The 19,195-nt window shown below is 39.6% G+C and overlaps 1 protein-coding gene across 1 annotated transcript in view; it reads right to left on the bottom strand.

Annotated features, from left to right (window-relative positions):
* LOC145782140 (uncharacterized) overlaps window positions 1-11,950 on the bottom strand; it is a 52,222-nt gene extending 40,272 nt beyond the window's left edge. The window contains exons 1-3 of the mRNA XM_082593895.1: window positions 11,713-11,950; window positions 11,181-11,459; window positions 3,079-3,462 (exon numbers count right to left, since the gene is read on the bottom strand). Coding sequence (XP_082450021.1) covers window positions 3,079-3,462; window positions 11,181-11,459; window positions 11,713-11,812 — 763 coding nt within the window. The 5' untranslated portion in view covers window positions 11,813-11,950. The remainder of the gene's footprint in view (window positions 1-3,078; window positions 3,463-11,180; window positions 11,460-11,712) is intronic.
* Window positions 11,951-19,195: the final 7,245 nt, after the last annotated feature.

Below are 19,195 nucleotides of genomic sequence, written 5' to 3'. Positions count from 1 at the left end.
TCTAAAAACATCCAACTTTCTCATTAGTAGGAGTGGGCTATACATGGGTCAAAAATACTTTTTTTGTTATTTTTCACTGGGGACAGTTTTTTTCTATTCCATTTAACCTATCTCAACATAAAATGACAAAATTTTTGATCTTGTATCCAAGAAAAAAGTGTGCAGAGAAAAAATCCAAAATGGCCGCTATTTTTCATGAAAAATCACATTTTTAGCCACAACTTTGCTATTTTGGGATTGTTTTCACTGGTTCTAGTGTCCAACCCTGTGTTTGTGGGGTCAGGCAATCTGTTAGTGCATATCAGAAAAGTCACTGAGGTTTGGAGGTTGACTTAATACTAATTTTTACCAAATTTATCGTTTTTTTCACCCAAACACAGTTTCAATTTTAGGGCTATTGTTTAAAATGTAACATGGTTTTCTCCGAGAAAAGACCTAAGTTTCTGAAACTGTCACAGGGACGGTTTGTTGCTCCATAGTGTCCTGAATGTTATCAGTGCCAGGTGGTCGCTGCCAAGTTTCATCTCCTGTGCCAGCATGCGTCAGATAGTCTACTCGAAATGTTCTACCCCCATTATCGTCAAGGTAAAACCCAGAGTACCATCTTTTGTTTTCCCCCACATCCCATATGACGGTAAGTGACTGGTTTGGCTGGAACACCAGGCCTTCCTTATCCTTACTCACTGCATCTTTAGCTCCTGTAAGTGTTTGCACTATTTCCTCTTCACAAGGGAAGACCACTGCTTCCTCAACTTGGAAATCACCTCCAAGGAGTACAGTGAGGTTCTCAATCATCTCCTTTTGGGATACCTTGTTGACCTGGTAAATATCTCTGCGGACATCTGCATCATGTTGGTGGGTGACTTTCTGATATTGGATTTCTTGCCTTAAGAATGTCTTTAGCTCAGGTGGCGTTTTAGAAACAAGAGTTTTTATTCCATGGACAGACGTAAAAGGCCTCCTATGTCTTTTTTTCCATTTCACAACGAGTTGGTCAATAAAATCACTGGCTCTCACTTTTTTGTAAATTCTCTTTCAACCTTTTCTTTTTCTTCTCTTTCTGCTTGTTGCTCCAGGTCACCTCCATTAAATCTAGTTGTTTGAGAATAGTAGCCCAGTGGTTGACCGCTAAACTTCATTGATTTGTTTTTCTTATAGGCTAGCGTAAGGTCATCTTTGATCCTCTTTGCCTTGAACATCCTGTTTGAGTGTTTGGCTGATTGTGAAGCAAGATAACCAAACTTGACCAAGTACTGCATTCAAATTGTTTGTGTCAGCAGGTTTTTTTGTTGGTCGGATGCCAGTGTATGGAGAAGAGTTGCTCGAGCAGCAGTAAGATCAACATCCCAATACTTACGCTTGCACTGCAGTTCTACTTTTCTAGCCTAGATGCACAATTGCACATCTCTAAGAAGAAGATGGTCAAGATCGCTTTGTGATGCATTGTCTTCCATTTTCACATGTGTCCAACTGTCCATTCTACATAGTAGTCCCATAGGGTGTGTATCTTTTTTCAGCAAGGTCACTGCAGAGCTGAAGAAGGATGTCAATTAAGAAATCCTGGTTTGCAAAATTTGCACTTGGTATGTAAAATTTGCAAGTGCTTTGAATCCTGCTATGATCAAATCATTCTCAGGGTAAATTTTACAAGCTACAACAAGATTATTAAGCAGTGTCTTGGCAAGTAACTGCTTCATGTACGAATGCAATCATAGACTGCACCTGCCTGATATGCAAGTCAGGTAAAATGTCGCTCTTTGTGGAGGCTAAACGACTTATACTCCAGCTTCCTCTAAAATCAAATCAAAATGTACTGCTAAAGATGCTGTCTTGCCATTTCCCTCATGGGCTAAGAGCTTTATAAGAGCTCCCAGAGCAGTTTCAACCACAGATTTTTTTCCGGAGCTAGGCCTGCAATGCTGGCTCTCTCTTCACAACAATGAGTTTACGAAGACCAATTTTGTTTTCGAGAGCTGTGAAATTGTCTGTATCAAACCGTTCACATGAATGAGACTTACAAAGCAAATGATATGACACATGCTTTAATGCCAGTTGTTCTGCAACACATATTTCAATCTTGAGATTTTTGCTTGCAGGTGCTGTCGTGAGGGCATCAATCTGCTCCCAAAGACGTAGGCTACTGCAGTCCAGCGAGGGTCATTGGCAGCTACCTGTAGTCTCTTCATCATCTCAACAATAAGAGCAACTATTTAGTCTCTATTTTCAAAGGCAAAGAAGAGAGGACGAAGAGAGATCATTTTACATTCAGTGTAACCATCATTAAAAAAATTTAAGATGAGAACCACCGAAGTAGGATAGACGCCAATCACCGCCTATTATCCTACTTCTCTGTGTAGTGTCAAAGTGTAGTTACTTTTGTTGTGGGCTTCTTATTTACAAGGGCATTTGCAGCTGCTACTTCCTGACAGAGTACCTTTTTGTGCTTGAAGTTTTTTATTGATTTAGCTAAAGGCAGGACAATTTCATACAGTTTGTAGTCTGCTGATGCTCGAAACAAAAACCATGAAATACGTTTAAAAAAAGTGGGTAATTTTGTCAAACTATTTCATAACTCTATATGTGAAAGCTAAACCCTACTTATTATTGCTTAAACAGATTGCCTGACCCCACAAACATGGGGTAAGACACCACAACCAGGTAAAAATACCCTAAAATGACCAAATTATGGCTAAAAACGTGATTTTTCAGGGAAAATGGCGGCCATTTTGAATTTTCGCCGTGCACACTTTTTTCTTGGAACTTAAACCAAAAATTTTGTCATTTTATGTTGTGATAGGTTAAATGGAACACAAAAAAACTGTCCCTAAAGCAAAACTAAAAATTGCCCATTTATAGCCCACTGCTATTATTAGCGGGAACAATTAAGTTTCTCTAGCGTTTGAATATCAACATTAAAACTTGTCTCATTTTGGATTTTGATTACTTATGTCACCAAAACAACTATCCGATCCGAAGAACGAAAAATTTAAGCCAATATCCAAATTCCAAAAAATTAGCACAGATATAAAGTTATTTCACTGGCATGCTACAGCACTTCGTAAAAACACACAGTGGTACCTTGCATTGTACTGAGATCTGTGCTTCCCCTCTCCACTTTCGCCATCCATTTGCTGTCCGCGGCTGTATGTGTGTAGCGACCGTTGCGGGCGCTCAGGTAGCCAAGCTCCTCCGACAGTGACCTGGTCGATTTATCGTAATCCCAGCGCTGTTTTGAATCTATCTCGTGACAATCGGAGGTGACAATGCGGGATCCCGCTCTAGTGTCATTGACACTTATGCATTGTTGCTTCAACTCGTTCTTGATTTGATTGGTCGAAACCCAACTCCAAAGTTGAGCGGAGTCTGACAAGTCGCACACTGATGAAATCGCCAATGAAGATGAGGCCTCAGACACAGTCAGACAGCCTTGACCATGCTCCGAGACAAGGTTAAATTTTGGACCTGTGGGAAATAAACAAACAGATTATTCAGCACAAGTATTGTGAATGAAGTTTCTTTACATTGTTTATACGACTCTTGTACAGATTTTAAATAGCTGAGTATTTCTGATCAAGTTCCTCCAGACGTAATGTTTCGTCAGGACAAAACAGTGACAACTGACAAGGTTCCTACATTTCTGTGGAGGTCTGAGGTTTAAACAATGGTAGATCACTGTTTCCCGATTATGCAACAAGAAAAGCAACCCACTCCGTCAGTCATAATGACCGATCTGACCACAACAACAATAGTGATGTCACAATGATCACAGCTCTGCGTGCGGGCGACAATACTCGGTTACGTGTAAAAGGCCGAAGTATAGCCTCCCTTACGACTCTGATGTCTTCTCGGTAATGAGCTTGCTGAATGCTGAAGAACAAAACGCGCAGACATGATCAACATAGCAAGAAATCACTGGAGCGAAGTAAAAACCTCAGTTTTACTTGTTGCATCAACAACTAAAGCAGATTACGTAATCGTGTAAAGAAATAAAATGGCCAGTTCCAGGCAAAGAAAAACAATTTGCATGACCTATGGTTTTCAGACGCCCAGTGACGCCATTTCAATGTAAGCAAACAATGTTGATGCAGAGGTTGCTTTATTCAATCATAAACAAATGAAACCAAGCGATAACGCTCATGTGTCAAGATACAAAAAAACAAAAAAATCTTGTATGCATTGTTGAGTATATAGTCCTAGAGTGCTTCCATCTGTTGTGTTGTATGTGATTTCCAGTGTTTCTGACGCTTGTCCCAACAAGATCAAAATATAAAAATTATTACTTCACGCAGCCAAAGTAGAACAGCAACTGATCACTCAAGTCAGCAGCCATCAAACGACCAGAAAAGTGTAGCTATGCTATTTCATACTAAAACGTTAGTAGTTCATTAGAATTATTCACATCCCAAGCAATAGTTGCAAAGTGCATCTGCTGAATACTAACGTAAAAGCAGAAACATACAAGTTGCTCACTGACGTTTCACGCACCATACAATGTGAAACATACAAGTTGCTCACTGACGTTTCACGCACCATACGATGTGAAATATACAAGTTGCTTACTGACGTTTCACGCACCATACAATGTGAAACATACAAGTTGCTCACTGACGTTTCACGCACCATACGATGTGAAATATACAAGTTGCTTACTGACGTTTCACGCACCATACGATGTGAAATATACAAGTTGCTTACTGACGTTTCACGCACCATACAATGTGAAACATACAAGTTGCTCACTGACGTTTCACGCACCATACGATGCGAAACATACAAGTTGCCATAGGCGTCGAAATAGGGTGGGCGACGCCCACCCTGCCGTGAAACGAGGATGGGCAAAGTATGTTTCGCCCACCCTGTTTTCATGACACTTATGAAGTGTTCGTTACAATTATTTCCGTTTTTCTTAAACGCTGGATTATCCAACCAACTGCAGCGCAACTTCTTGTTTTACGCTATGTCTCTCGCTAAGTATCCGACAGAACAAAGCAATTCCGCAACAACGCTGCGTGGAAAAAAAGGGGTACTCACTGCACTGTTGTTGTTACGGCAACTGCCACAGCTGGCAATTCCTGGTGAGAGAAAGCCACGTTTGATCTTTTCTCCGAATGGTCTCACTTTCTTTACGTCACAATCAAACTTCAGTTCCCGGTCAGCGTAAGGGGATGTGAATATGACATCATAATGAACATGACAAAAAAATAACCAATACAAACTAAAGAGGTACTGAAACAATCGCTTTTACAAATCAAAATGCGGCAAATCCGAAGGCGCCACTTTAAAGATAAGAGGTCACGAGTCACGCGCTTTTTAGGTCGCAAAGGAAAACATAAAAGAAGTTTGTTTAGTTTAGCAGCGCTCATAAGATCGCAAGGCGCAAGAAAGAGAACATCAAACCTATTAAAGCTTAATTGCTGCAGCGACGCTAAACGCAGTCTTTGTGAGAAAGACTAACCACACTCTTCGAAATTACCGTCGGCAATTGCCGAGGTGATTGTAAGGACCACAAGATTACAAGAAAAAAACTAATTTTCTTAGACTACACCAGACTAGGATGTTGATTCAATCTTACTATTGCTGGATGTTTTATTTCGGTTACTTCGCCGGCGCTTAGACACGTGCCCAGCTGGGAGAATCTTTTATAGAAATATCACCCTATTTGCATTGATTTAACTCCAGTAGACGTCAAATTATTGTAAGCATCTACACATTCTACAGTACTCCTTGTTGCGCCTCGCTTTCCGTTATCTCGTCCAGCTGATACAGCATCTGATGATACCGATTCTGACTAGTTCAACAAACAGACTTTGTGTTGCTCGCAGTGTCCCAATTGTGCCGAAATTATGTTGGCTTATAAGCTTACGTAAATCGAGGCAATCTTCTCGCAGGGAGCTCTTGATGTGTTACCTGTACCTGGTTGAGCAATTAACGTTATTTTATGATAATTCAACGTCGGTAAATGTCGAATTAATGTAAAAAAAACGTAAATTTCTTATTGGGCATTGTTACGCAATACAACCCGCCGGGAAAATTAAATCGATTTGTGCTGACTCGAACGTTGAATCAACCCAAAATTAACTTACTTTCCCCTTCCCGGTGAGTTTTTTAACGTGAATTACCGTATCACGGAATGGCCCGTTTCTGTGAGTCCGATCCCTTAACGGGAGATTTTTTCAATTTTTTTTTTAAATTATCGGGTACCGTAGCCTAATTATCATTGCCGTTTTAAGAGGTTAGGAACTCACCGAATCGGACTCACCGAATAGTAGCACACCCACCGTATCAGCGTGCGGATCGCGTTGCTCGGTTTATCACTACTTTTGGTATTATTACATCACAACAAATCAAACAATGCGTTCATGATAGACTACTCTAGTATATTTTTCGCTTCTCGTTTTACATGTTTTAGTACAATCTTTTCCTACTAAGTGTTCACAGCAATTGCCGAGGCAATTTCAACTTTTGGCCTCGGCAACGTTTTTGCTGAAGTAAAAATATGCTAATTTTGAAGACTGAACCATTACGAATTTGCAAACATATACAAAACACATTCAATGAAATCTGTTTGAAAACTCTCGCCCACCCAGAATTCCTCTTTTCTAAGAAAAAATCGACGCCTATGCAAGTTGCTTACTGACGTTTCACGCACCATACGATGCGAAACATACAAGTTGCTCACTGACGTTTCACGCACCATACGACGCGAAACATACAAGTTGCTCACTGACGTTTCACGCACCATACGACGCGAAACATACAAGTTGCTCACTGACGTTTCACGCACCATACGATTCGAAACATACAAGTTGCTCACTGACGTTTCACGCACCATACAATGCGCATCCTTAGAGCAAATAACGTACGAAATAAAATTTCAAATCTATACGAAAATATATAAAATTATACGAAAACAAGTTAAAGACTAAGAGCTAAATATTCTAAATAGATTGTATGTCAGTGCAGCATTTCTCTCTGAAACTGTGTTGCAGCCGAGTTTATCTTGAATACTAGCAACAGCAGCAAAACTCTTGTGAATTGTTTATTTCTTGAACCAAAAAACGTTGTGTTGATTTATGTTGTTTGTTTTTTGTTACTTCGTTCACTTACATCATGTTCTAATTCTATTATGGAAAAGCGCCTTTAAGTAGAGCTGAGTTATGATTGCTTTGTCCCATTCAATAGGTCGAGTGCTGTGACTGTACTTCGTAGAATATCATTAGGAGTAATATATTTGTGGTAATCCGTTCTGTTTATTTCAACCTTATTAGTAGCAATAGTGTACAAACTGACCGTACAAACCGACACTTTGAAGTTTAATCTCAGAGGCAAAAGTATTTTATACAAACAGCTTTAAAATAAATTTGGTCCCAGTACACACTGAAATATTTGACTAGCTACATTGAATATTCGAGAATAGTTTTAAAGTGTTAGTTTTTATTTTAATTTCCTCACGCACCACTCATAAAATATTGTGCCTTCGATGCTCTGGTTACCAGTCCGTGAAAGGATGTTTTTTTATTTTCAACGGTTTTTACTTTTCAGTGTCGAAAGGTTGAGCACCTCTGGTTTAGACAAAGCAAAAATGGACTTCGATCAAACAACAAACGGCTCCTTTGCCTTGAAACCTTCGGTCAGAGTGGTTGCCATGACGACGCAGGAAAGGAAGTTGTTGGTTGCAATGGGTCGTTGGAGGAAATCATTGACAATTACAGCTTTGTTGTGTGAAGTTTGAGAGTTGTGGGTGCAGTTGTACATATGATAGCAATAGTGCCACTAAAAACATGGGGAGGTGTTCTTTTTTAATACTTCACTTATATAGAAAAGGTTATTGTGTGCCATACACAAACTTAAATTGAAAGACAGAAAGTTCTAGTCAGAAAACGCAGTTTTTCCGCCGAAGAGAACTGATTCAGGCAAACTTGGCAATTGCGAGATGATGTTTTAACTTGAACGGATAATTTTTTCTGCAACATTTTAAAAAGTAAAAGTAGCATCTATTCATGGGGAAAAAACGCTGCTTCAGTTTCAATGTTAAGCAAATTTGCAAAAGTGGAAGTCGAAGCAAAATTAAAAGAATTGCAATTTAGGCAATGATTTAATTGAAAGCGATCTGATGCCAGACTGGAATTATCATGCAATAGATTGAGTTTCGCTTTTAGCAGCATGCTCGTTGCTTACTTCACAATGTAGATATTAACGAGTCTGTTAGTTTGAAACTGTACGTGAGCATTTGAACTTCGCAATTAATGAAATTTTCAACATTTTTTTCTAATCTCTCAAACCACATACCCTAACCAAAGTTCGATTGTTTTCTGACAACTTGGTAGCTTCAATTTTTTCAAAACCAAAACAAAGTTAAAGGTTGGAAACGCCACGCATTTTTTCTTTAGTTTAGTTTGTTTTTTGCTTAAGATCTTCAACAAGGCAATGGACCAAACCTTGACTCTAACTCAAGAACATTTGAATGGCATCTTAGTGGCCGTGGTTGTTTGGAAGTGCAATTAAAAATATTCTTTAATCTTGATCATTCTTCAATAATTTATTGGTTGACCGAACTGCTCGACTTCCAGTTAACCAACGGGAGGTTGCGATGATTAGCTGATAGCTTAGATATGCCGCGGGCCAATTCCCGTCAGAATCGCAACGTTTAATAGTGAAAATAATTAAACGGGTCTCGACAGCCGCCGCCTATTCCCTCGTCACCTCGTGTTCATTTGTCGCAATAGTGCGGCTTGCTTATTAGGAGAGGTTCACAATATCACAGGCACACACTCATTGTCGAAGGCTGCCAGATCACGGGTGGACGCGATATTTCGACAACGCATTCGTGCTCTTCCGTCAAGAGCCGAACATGGTTGCCATAGAAACAGCCAATATATTTTACAACTACAAATTGTCTTACAATCAAAACCCAATACTTCATGCATGGCGTGGGCCTGCGTGGCGTTGTACTTTTGTGTCATCTCAATCACCAACACTTGTGGTTGTGCTCCTGCTACTGAACAAATGAAATTTTGCATCAGAGTCCAAATTTTATTTTGACTTCTACTAACTACGCAGCCGTGGGTGTAAAATTACATTCATCTTGGGAAGGCCAAGTTATAAGATGCTCGTATTCATAAATCATATATTATATATTCAACAAATTTCAAGACAATATATATATATTCAGCCGCCATCTCCGCTTGAAGCAGATTGCGCATCAACACGGGTTTTCTTTTTCCATAAGTCACGGTTTTGAACTGGCTCGCCCAGCGTCGTCAAACTGAGTTCGGTCCATGCCTGGACCAGTGGACCTGGATGTTGTCATGCCATCGTCTTGGTTGTTGGTTTGGTTTTGAATTTTTATACACGGACTGACAAAGCCTTGATTGATTGTTCCTGGTAGTTTCCCATAGCTTACTTGTAGAGGCTCTTGACACAGGGCGGGTTACCGAGATTGGCAGAGTGAAGTTACCGATTGTTGAAGTGTTATTGCTGGGGAATTATTCCATTCACTAGCTGCCGCTGAATGGAGAGCAGTCCTGAAATGCGTTGCTCAAGCGCACACTTCGAGAGTCGAACCAACACCACTTGATCTTGAAGCTTCTTTGTTCATAAAGTTACACGCTAACCAACTGAGCATCGGGTTGGACACTGAGCTATCAGGGCAGACAAGCCTAGATGTTGTCATGCCATCATCTTGGTGGTCTGCCAGGTTTTTGTTTCCATTGACTTTTCCTTCCACAGAGATTTTTGCTGATTCTGATCTTTTAGCATGGCCAAACAGTTTTACAACTTTTAATTTTATTTTATTGCAATTGGGTGTAGCTTTGTTGTAGTCAATAGGTCTTCTATTTTCCTGTGGTCAAGTAGCCTTTACTTGGTCATGCTTCTCATGATGTGATTTTGAAAAGTGGTGAGTTTTTTCATTGTTGCAAAGGTCCAATTTGAATATTCTAGACTAGATAGCACGCCTAAAACGTAAGTGTTAACAAAATTTCGGTTTAGTTTGATTGGGAGTCAATTGGAGGTTAAAATATTTTTATTCTTTTTAAATTCTGCTTTTAGCGTGCAAATATTTACGCTGTACTTGGCGCCGGAATGGCCCGTTTCTGTGAGTCCAATCCCTTAACGGGAGATTTTTTCAATTTTTTTTTAAATTATCGGGTACCGTAGCCTAATTATCATTGCCGTTTTAGGGTTAAGGGTTAGGGGTTAGAGGTTAGGAACTCACCGAATCGAACTCACCGAATAGTAGCAGACCCACTTGGCGCAGTTTTCAGGCTTGGTTCCGTGCTTAATTATATTCACCGATACATATACCAATAGATCTTACACATGCACGTCTTAAGCCATTAAGGCTTTGTTGCTGTATTTTATTTCCACAGGATAGTTTCTTTTGCGTTCCAACAAAGAAAAATGAATTAAATTGAAACTACAAGGGATAGGGATTAAGGAAACCTGGATTCTGGTTTATAGTTTGCGCTCAAAGTCGAAGCAGGGTGAGTTGTAAGTCACAAACTTTGGAGTCGGAGTGGAGTAGGAGCCCAGCAAACCGCCCGGCCTCTAAACCACTGCTAATGGTGACCTGCAGCACATGACCAGCCGCATCATGGCAATTATGGCAAGAAGAATAATATGACTGCATATTATTGTGGTGTAGAATGCAAGTCATTGACAAAAGAAAGATGCGTCAATGATATGAAAACCAGATTAGTGCGATTGACAAGCAGCGCACCATTTAAAATCACAGCTGATAGAAAAATCTAGAAAGGTAACACAAAAAGGATTTCGGGAAACATTTCTGATGGAAAATTGGAAGGTCCAGATATCTATGTATATTTAATCATTTTGCGTAATTTTCCAGCTTTTTTTTCTGGTTGTAAAAAAAAACAATGAATAATAGGTAGAAAATATATTATAATTCATAACACATTATAATAATATTATGAATATGCAGCTGGCTTGTGTGACTCTAAAAGTCGTTCAATAATATTCCAATGTAAAAAAGCTTTCAAACAGTTTCAACTGCAACTTTTTAAGTTGCTTTTTTTCTTATAAGATTGCTATGAGATTGATATGACATTTTGCACAAGCAAATGTTCTTGCACTAAACTTTACAGAAGCAAACAAAACCATAACTTGAAATGTTGTAAAAAATATCAGTCTTTCAAAACTCCAAGTTTAAAGCAACTCACCAATAGGCTTTGGAGGACAGTAGCAACATGCCACTCGAATTTTGTGATCATCACAAAAAACATCACAACTCAGCCCAATGTCGGTGCTGCACGTTGGACCAAATGCTGTTGGGTCAATCAGCTTGTCAGCAGCAATGTTAAAGCACTGTATGTCAACAGGCTCGCTGCAGAATTCATAACCTGCATCCCGTAATGCACGAAATGTTTCACGCTCTCGCCCATCAGATGCATCATCAGAATTCATCCAATCAGTCCAACGGCATGAGCAGTTTGAATACTCTATATATAGTAAAAATATAGTTATACCAACTCAATAATGTACTTCTTGCCAAATAGAAGAAGATTTGACCCACCCCTGATGCATGTGAGATAACCAATAAAACCAGGTCTTTACTTCATTATATCTTGTGACAAAAATATGACATTTGCATAAAAAATGTGGCAATAAGCTAATTCAGCCTGATCACTCCCCGAAGAAAATCTCTAGTTCCAATCAAAAATTTCTTATACTTTCAATGCCACAGACACATACCTGGTGGGACCTGAAGATTGTCATCAACTGCTCGAACACATGATAACCAAATCAATATTATGTTAATATAAATATATAGAAAGACTAATTGCTCATTCATTTTTTGTTTGTGCTTCACAGAATATTTTTAATTTTCAGACTCATCCAATGGTTGTCAATTGTCCACAAGTAATTCAATAGAAGTCACAATCCACTTTGTTCTTCATTAGCTCTGATCAATCACTTCACTAAACTAGCGCACTAGAATCTGTAAAGACATTTTAAAACATGAAACGATATGAAGCAAACAGAAACCTGACGGGACAAGGTTCAAAACAATGGATTCATCAAGCAGGAAGACTGATGTAGAATTCATATTGTAGAAGCACAATTATCTTCCTTTGTACAGATTAACTGTGTCAACTAACGTTAAATTGCCATCACAAGAATTTTAATAGCCTGGCCACTAAACCTAACAAAAGCTGTCTTGGTTTTAACACCATACCAGTGTTGAGGGAAGTGTGATTTTTGAGACTCCAACTCCACTCCTACTGCATTAAACCAGACTCCACTTCAATTCAACTCCGAAAAATCTCAAGATATTAGATTTGGAATCTACTCCACAACTCTGAGTTAACATTATACTAGCCAATGCGTATCACATGAAATAGACCAGAGGTGCCAAATAATTTTTGTTAACTTGCAGTAACTTAGCATGTAAATGCTTTTAGTGAACACTTATAAACATAATCGGCGTAAACACTGAATCGAAAATCGTGGTGACAGTTTTATTTTTTCCTTCTACAAACAAAACTATACTACAGGACTTATTGATTTTAAAACTAAAATGTAAATTTGCTGATTCAACCTCACTCCAATACTTTTGTGAAAATTGAACCGAATCCACTCCATTTTCTGAAAAGCGGGAAAACTCTGGTACCACTCCAAATCCACTCTATGCTCAACTCCACACCATAGTAGATATAAACTTAATGTAAGACAAAAGTTGCATAATATTAATAACAAAAATTAGAAGCGTAAAGGTGGAAAACTTGCTTAAAACTTTTTTATTAAAAACATACAGAGGTGGGCAACGTCTACTTTTAAAGTAGCGCGCTACCCGCTACTTGGGCCAAAGTAGCGCACGCTACCGCTACTAATTTACAAAAGTAGCGCGCTACCCGCTACTCGGGCCAAAGTAGCGCGCGCTACCGCTACTTTTTCCGCTAGTTTTGTTTAAAATGACACTAGGAAACACTCAAGTCCCTACATGGACGCAAAAATGACCTTGAAAACGAATGTTATCATTCGTTTACGCTGTCATTTTAACGTCGTCATAGAAAAATATTATAAGGGAAATTTATTGTTACGCATCTTTCAAAAACACGAGCATTTTAAAATGAGAGTCACTAAGTCCTGCCCGCTTTCGCTTAAGCACATCTCTTCCAACAGAGAAAAGTCTCTCTATCGCAGCACTGGAAAGAATGGGGGTGTTGTATTTAATGAACAGATGTTTTAACTCGGTATTCGAAAAGCTCAAGGACTTGCTCTTGTCCGAAAAAAGGCTTCCACAATTGTTGCTTCCTTCTGCACCGACGTTTCACGGGATGGCACAAACGCTCCAAAAAATAGCCTACATCCTCGGAGTCATGACTGGTGTTGGTGTCATTCCTCTCGGTATCAACCAGGCTTGATGTCTCCCGCAACAGTCGAATTACATCTGTCTTGACTTTTTCTCGCAGTGCATCAGCATCATCCGTGGAAACGTAGTGCAGAAATTGTAGCCACGACGTCTTGAAGGAGAGATGAAGACATGATGCCATAACACATTTCATGTTGTTGAAGCACTTGTTGAATCGTTTCTTCACCCCTTCAAGGACTTTCACTCTCAACTCCTCACAGGTCATAAGATTAATGATCTCGGTCAACTTCTTCCCGCAAATTGTGATGGTTGGAAGCAAGACTCTGTAGCTTAATATGCCTTGGAATCGCCCTGTAGAATGTCTAAAGCCTGGCAGATAGGCTTCATCACACGGAGATATTTGCCGAAGAAGTTGACGTCAGCTAGAAAAGACCGAAACTTGCAACCAAGCCGATTAGGCAATATAGCTGCTTAACCAGTACCACGCCAGTATTGCAAAAAAAACAAGCATCTTTTTAAAATTTTAATTAAAAAGTAGCGGTAGCGGGAGTGCAACTGAAAAAAAGTAGCGCCTCTCCCGCTACCGCTACTTTGGAATAAAAATAGCGCCGCTACTGCAGCCGCTACTCCAACTAAAAATAGCGCCGCTAGCGCTACTTTCACCAAAAAAGTAGCGCCGCTAGTAGCGCCGCTACAACAGTAGCGCGCTACTGCCCACCTCTGAAAACATATCAGAAAACTATTCATCAATTAACAGAAAAACTTATTAAAAACAGAACAAGATGGGGTGCGTAATCACGTAGCCAGTCGTTTGGTCGACAGACATTTGGTCGGCAGGACGTTTGGTCGACAGACGTTTGGTCGACAGACGTTTGGTCGACAGACGTTTGGTCGACAGACGTTTGGTCGACAGACATTTGGTCGACAGGACATTTGGTCGACAGGACATTTGGGTTAGGGTTAGAGTTAAGGTCCGTTAAATAACCCTAACCCTAAAATGAATTGTTCTGTCAACCAAATGTCTGTCGACCAAACGTCCTGTCGACCAAATGACTGTTGACCAAATGACCGGGTACCGCGTAATTATGAATAAAAAGAACAATGAACAAATATAATCAATTATATATATATAATGGTAGAAACATTATTGATTGCTACCTCCCTCTGGTCTTTCGACATGTATATAACAAAGAGGAATGGTTGCAATAAAATTATAGCTTTTAATTATTCTCAACTTGCATTCATTCTGCAATCTGCATGTCTTCTGTAGCTTCTTGATGTCACAATGGACAAGCTTCACAAACCCTAACCCAATGTTTGTTATGCTTTGTGGGTCACAAACCCATGACAGTTCCATCCTTTCTTTATAATCTTGATAGCAAATTCATTAGCCTCTCCAACTAAACTATTCTTACTTTTGAGACTTGTAGTTTAAAACAATTTGGAAACCTTCTAATTGAGCCAGGTACCAAACCACACATTTTATATTTTAAGGCACTTTTTGCATTCTGAGACTGTTTTATTTGTTTTACAACAAAACAAAATTGTTGAAATGGATCAAACATAGGAAATATTGTACTGTAAAGAAATTTTTTTTCAGACATTTTTTTTCAACAGCAGTAGGCCTATAGATTAATTATTTGTGGAACAGTTTTAAACCACTTGTCGGCAGCCGTGGCCGAGTGGTTAGCGCGTTGGGCTCGCAGTCGAGAGCCTGCATGTTCGACTCCAGTCACCCGCACTTGCTGTTGTTTCTCTGGGCAAGAAACTTTACGATAATTGCCTCTACCTAGTGATCGATTTCGAGTAATGGGTAGTACCAAATTTACGTCATAAGTAGAGTAGACAACCGGAAACAGACATTGCTGTAGGCTGCAGCGTGGGTCAGGTGTACGTCGGAAGGTGTACACCGATGCATAGCGCTCAAGTCCGCTTTCCCGCAATGCAGGATAAAGATAGACAAACAAACAGACAAACAAACAAACACTCAGCAGTATTTCTGCAGGGTACACCATTTTATTGCACAAACATCATATAATATATTGTGTTCAAAGAGAAGGTCACTCAGTCCTCGAAATTAGCGGTGGCACACGGCAATTGCCGCGGTAAATGCCGCCGCAAACGTCATAATGGCCATTCTGCTACGGCAATAAAAATGCCGTCGCAAAATGAGCACACAAAACTAATTAGGACAAAATTTTTCAAAATTTCTTCCTGTTTGATTTACTCTCAGCGGGAGTTTAATAAGCAGAACATCGCACCAAGAGCTCACCTCGGACTATTTTACTTGCTGTGAACACTCACACAGTCTTCAAAATTAGCATATTTTTACTTCGCAAAAACGTTGACGAGGCCAAACGGCAAAAGTTGAAATTGCCTCGGCAATTGCTGTAAACGTTTATTACAAAAAAATTGTACCAAAATATGCAAAACGAGAAGAGAAAAAAATAATTGAATAGTCTATCACGACCGCACTGTTTGATTTGTTGTGATGTAATATTACCAAAAGTAGCGATAAAGCGAGCAACGCAATACGCACGCTGTTACGGTGATTCACGTTAAATAAGTCATTGGAGGGGAGGAAAGTAAGTTTTAAAATTTTGGGTTGATTCAACGTTCGAGTCAGCACAAATCGATTTAATTTTTCCGGCGGGTTATATCGCGTAACAGCAATGGCCAATAAGAAATTTACATTTGTTTTACGTCATTAATTCGACATCTAGCGACGTTGAATTATCATGAAATAACGTTAATTGCTCAATCATGTACCGGTAACGCATCAATAGCTCCCTGCGAGAAGATTGCCTTGATTTACGTATACACTCACATAATTTCGGCACAATTAGGATACTGCTCGCAGTATCCTAATTGCAACACAAAGTCTACAAAGTCTAAGAGCAACACAAAGTCTGTTGGATAAAGAACTAGTCAGAATCGGAATCATCGGAGGATGAGGTTGTCGCGTCGTCACTGGAATACTTGAAGACGCAAAACTGCCCGTTCATGAACGCGCGATGCCATATGATCGGAAGCATTACTTTTCTTTACTGCCGAAGAACCATTTATCCAATTTTGTACCACTTTTTATATTCGCAACGACACCGGTAAACAATAAGCATTCGATAAAAGAATAACTTTTACGTAACAATTAAGCCAGTATTTGTAAGGTTGCAAACTTTTTACAGTTCACAAGAGCATTGTCAGCGCATAAAATAGCTTGCCTGATGCTTTGGGGTAGCCTACCACCGTGTGACACACGATGAAGAAGCGCATAAAATTTCGTTTGATTAAAGCATACGGCAATTGCTGCCGCAATCCAAGGTTTGTTGATTTGGCGACGGCAATGTTTTTGCCGTCGTAGACGGAAGCTAATTTCGAGGGCTGTCACTTATGCTAGACTAACTTCACTCATCGATTGTCCACCCGCATAACAAAAGTCAATTGTGACACAAGTCATGACTCAGTGACAAATCTGATCAACAAACATTTATTAGCAGAGAAAGTGCCAAATTAAGAGTGAATTTGAACAGACAGAATCATTGTGTGTTTATTGCAGTGACCAACATTGAAGCATCTGAGAACATTGTTTCAGGTTGAATATATCTGATGTCACCAGAACTGACCTTTCGTCACCTCAATTCAGTTTACAGTATTTGTTTTTTATCAAAAAAAAAGTATACAAAACACAACAGAGCCAAACAGTTTGCATAACAAGCATGGCAGCAAAAGACCAAGGTCCACCCAACGTTAAAAACCAACAACATCAAAAACTAGGCACATTAATTACACACAGATAATAACTAACAATAAAACAACAAGGCAGAAAAAACATTCTATGTGCAAAGAGATAAGCAGCAAATAAGTTTCAGGACAATTACTTATTCATCCATCATCGGCACTATCAAAGACACTTCACTTCTTATTGGCGATACTAAAGACATTCTGCTATACCATCATATTTTGTTATGCTCCTACACGTGTAGACAACTTTTTTTAATAATTTATCTGCTATCAAACCTTAGTAATGAGTGGCTATGTGGTGTGTTCAATGTTCATCTTCTGTAATTTGTAGGGCCTGGGTTAGGGTTATATAATGGTTATATAATATTTATAAATGGTTAGGGTTAGACTCCTTTTTGATCTTTGTATTGTATTGGGTTCAAATTAGACTTTGAATAAAGTGTCACAAATTTTAGTTTTTACCGACCGATTTTTGCGCCCCTATCAATGTGGCGCCTATGGCTCGAGCCATGCCTGCCATACCCTAGGTATGCCACTGCTCGGCTGACAGCGCGAGATAACATTTATAAAGTATAATCTTAATTTTTTTGTAATATTACGATTCAATACAAGAGCCACAAAATTTATGTTGTCGAGCCGCATGAGGCTGGCGAGCCGCAGTTTGCCCACCGTTGACATAGAGGAATTGACTAAAACATGTGGATTGAAGTGTGTGAACAGTAAAGCAAAGGCAAAGTAGTTTCACCCAATATGTTTGGTTGAGTCCTGTCTTTGTCATGAGTTGCCAAGGGGGGGACTTGTATACCAGCTCCGAAAATAGCACCCTGGGTACAATGTGTAAACATTAGAAAACTTGTAGGCTGTAAGCTACTTAACTGTATCAAACAAACTGTCATTGTTGGGTTAGGGTTAGTTAACTCTAGAGCTAACCCTAGCTAACTAAGAAGAGTAGCCCTAGCTAACCCTAATTCACAAACTACTTCACGTTGTCAATCCTGAACAACACTTTAGGCTTACGTAGCCAACACCTTCCTTCCCCTTTGAAAATGAAAAACATCAATCAAGCTCAGCAGTCAGCAGTCAGCATCCATCACATTCAATGTTACGAAGCCAACACCTTCTTTCCCCTTTGAAAATGAAAAACATCAATCAAGCTCAGCAGTCAGCATCGTCACATTCAATGAATAGTCTTTTTCTCCTTAACACTTTTTAGCACTTTTTCTGCAAAACGAGGGGGACTCGAATCATAAAAGTTATTTTATTCCATTCAATTTATTTTCTTTTGTCAAAATACAAAAGAAACAATATTGCGGAAATAAAAGAAGAAAAAAAACAACACCAACGTAAGAAAAATGTGGCAAGACTGTAATGGCTGAAGACGTGCCTGTAAAGATTTAATTCTCAGATAGCCTAGATAGGCTACCGCAGGCTGTATGCATCGATGGATGATGGCTATTCCTCGTCTTCGAGGATGATGGCCTTCGCAATAAAATAAAAGCTAACGCGATAGTGAAACACGGCAACCAAAGCAAATGGTTTAAACAAGGAAATGGATTAGTTGAAAGAATCAGTCGACTGAACGACTCGTGATTCCTAAAACAACTAAACAGGGCCAATTGTTGATGCAATGTGGGGATGACTTAACACAACAATTATAACAAAAACAAACTATCGTAGGTACGGACTGGCCCGTCTTGTTTGTTCTGTGGTTGAGCGGCCGGCTTTGTAGTCTACACGAAAAGACCATAAGTGGCGCTGGTTCGGTTCTTGGGGTGTGCAACACATTTCAGGACTGCTTTCCGTTTAGCGGTAGCTTACCCAGTGAATGGAATAATTCAAACGTTACAAACACTTTAGCTTAGTGGTTACGCGCCCAGTTCAAGATCACGCGTCCCTGGTTCGACTCTCGGGGTATGCTCTGCCGCTTGAGCTACGCATTTCAGGACTGCTCTCCATTCAGCGGCACCTATTGAATGGAATAATTCCCTAGCAACAATACTTTAAAATCGGAAAAGTTCACTCTGCCAATCTCGCTAATCGGCCCTGTGTCAAGAGCTTCTACAAGTAGGCCTAGCCTATGCGAAACTACCAGGAATAACCAATCAAGGTGTACTAAAAAAC

This window comes from Aplidium turbinatum, chromosome 13, assembly GCF_918807975.1.
Source record: "Aplidium turbinatum chromosome 13, kaAplTurb1.1, whole genome shotgun sequence".
In the NCBI taxonomy this organism is placed as follows: Eukaryota; Metazoa; Chordata; class Ascidiacea; order Aplousobranchia; family Polyclinidae; genus Aplidium; species Aplidium turbinatum.
Note: the sequence above shows the minus strand (reverse complement) of the source record. Positions and strands in the feature narration are given on the sequence as shown.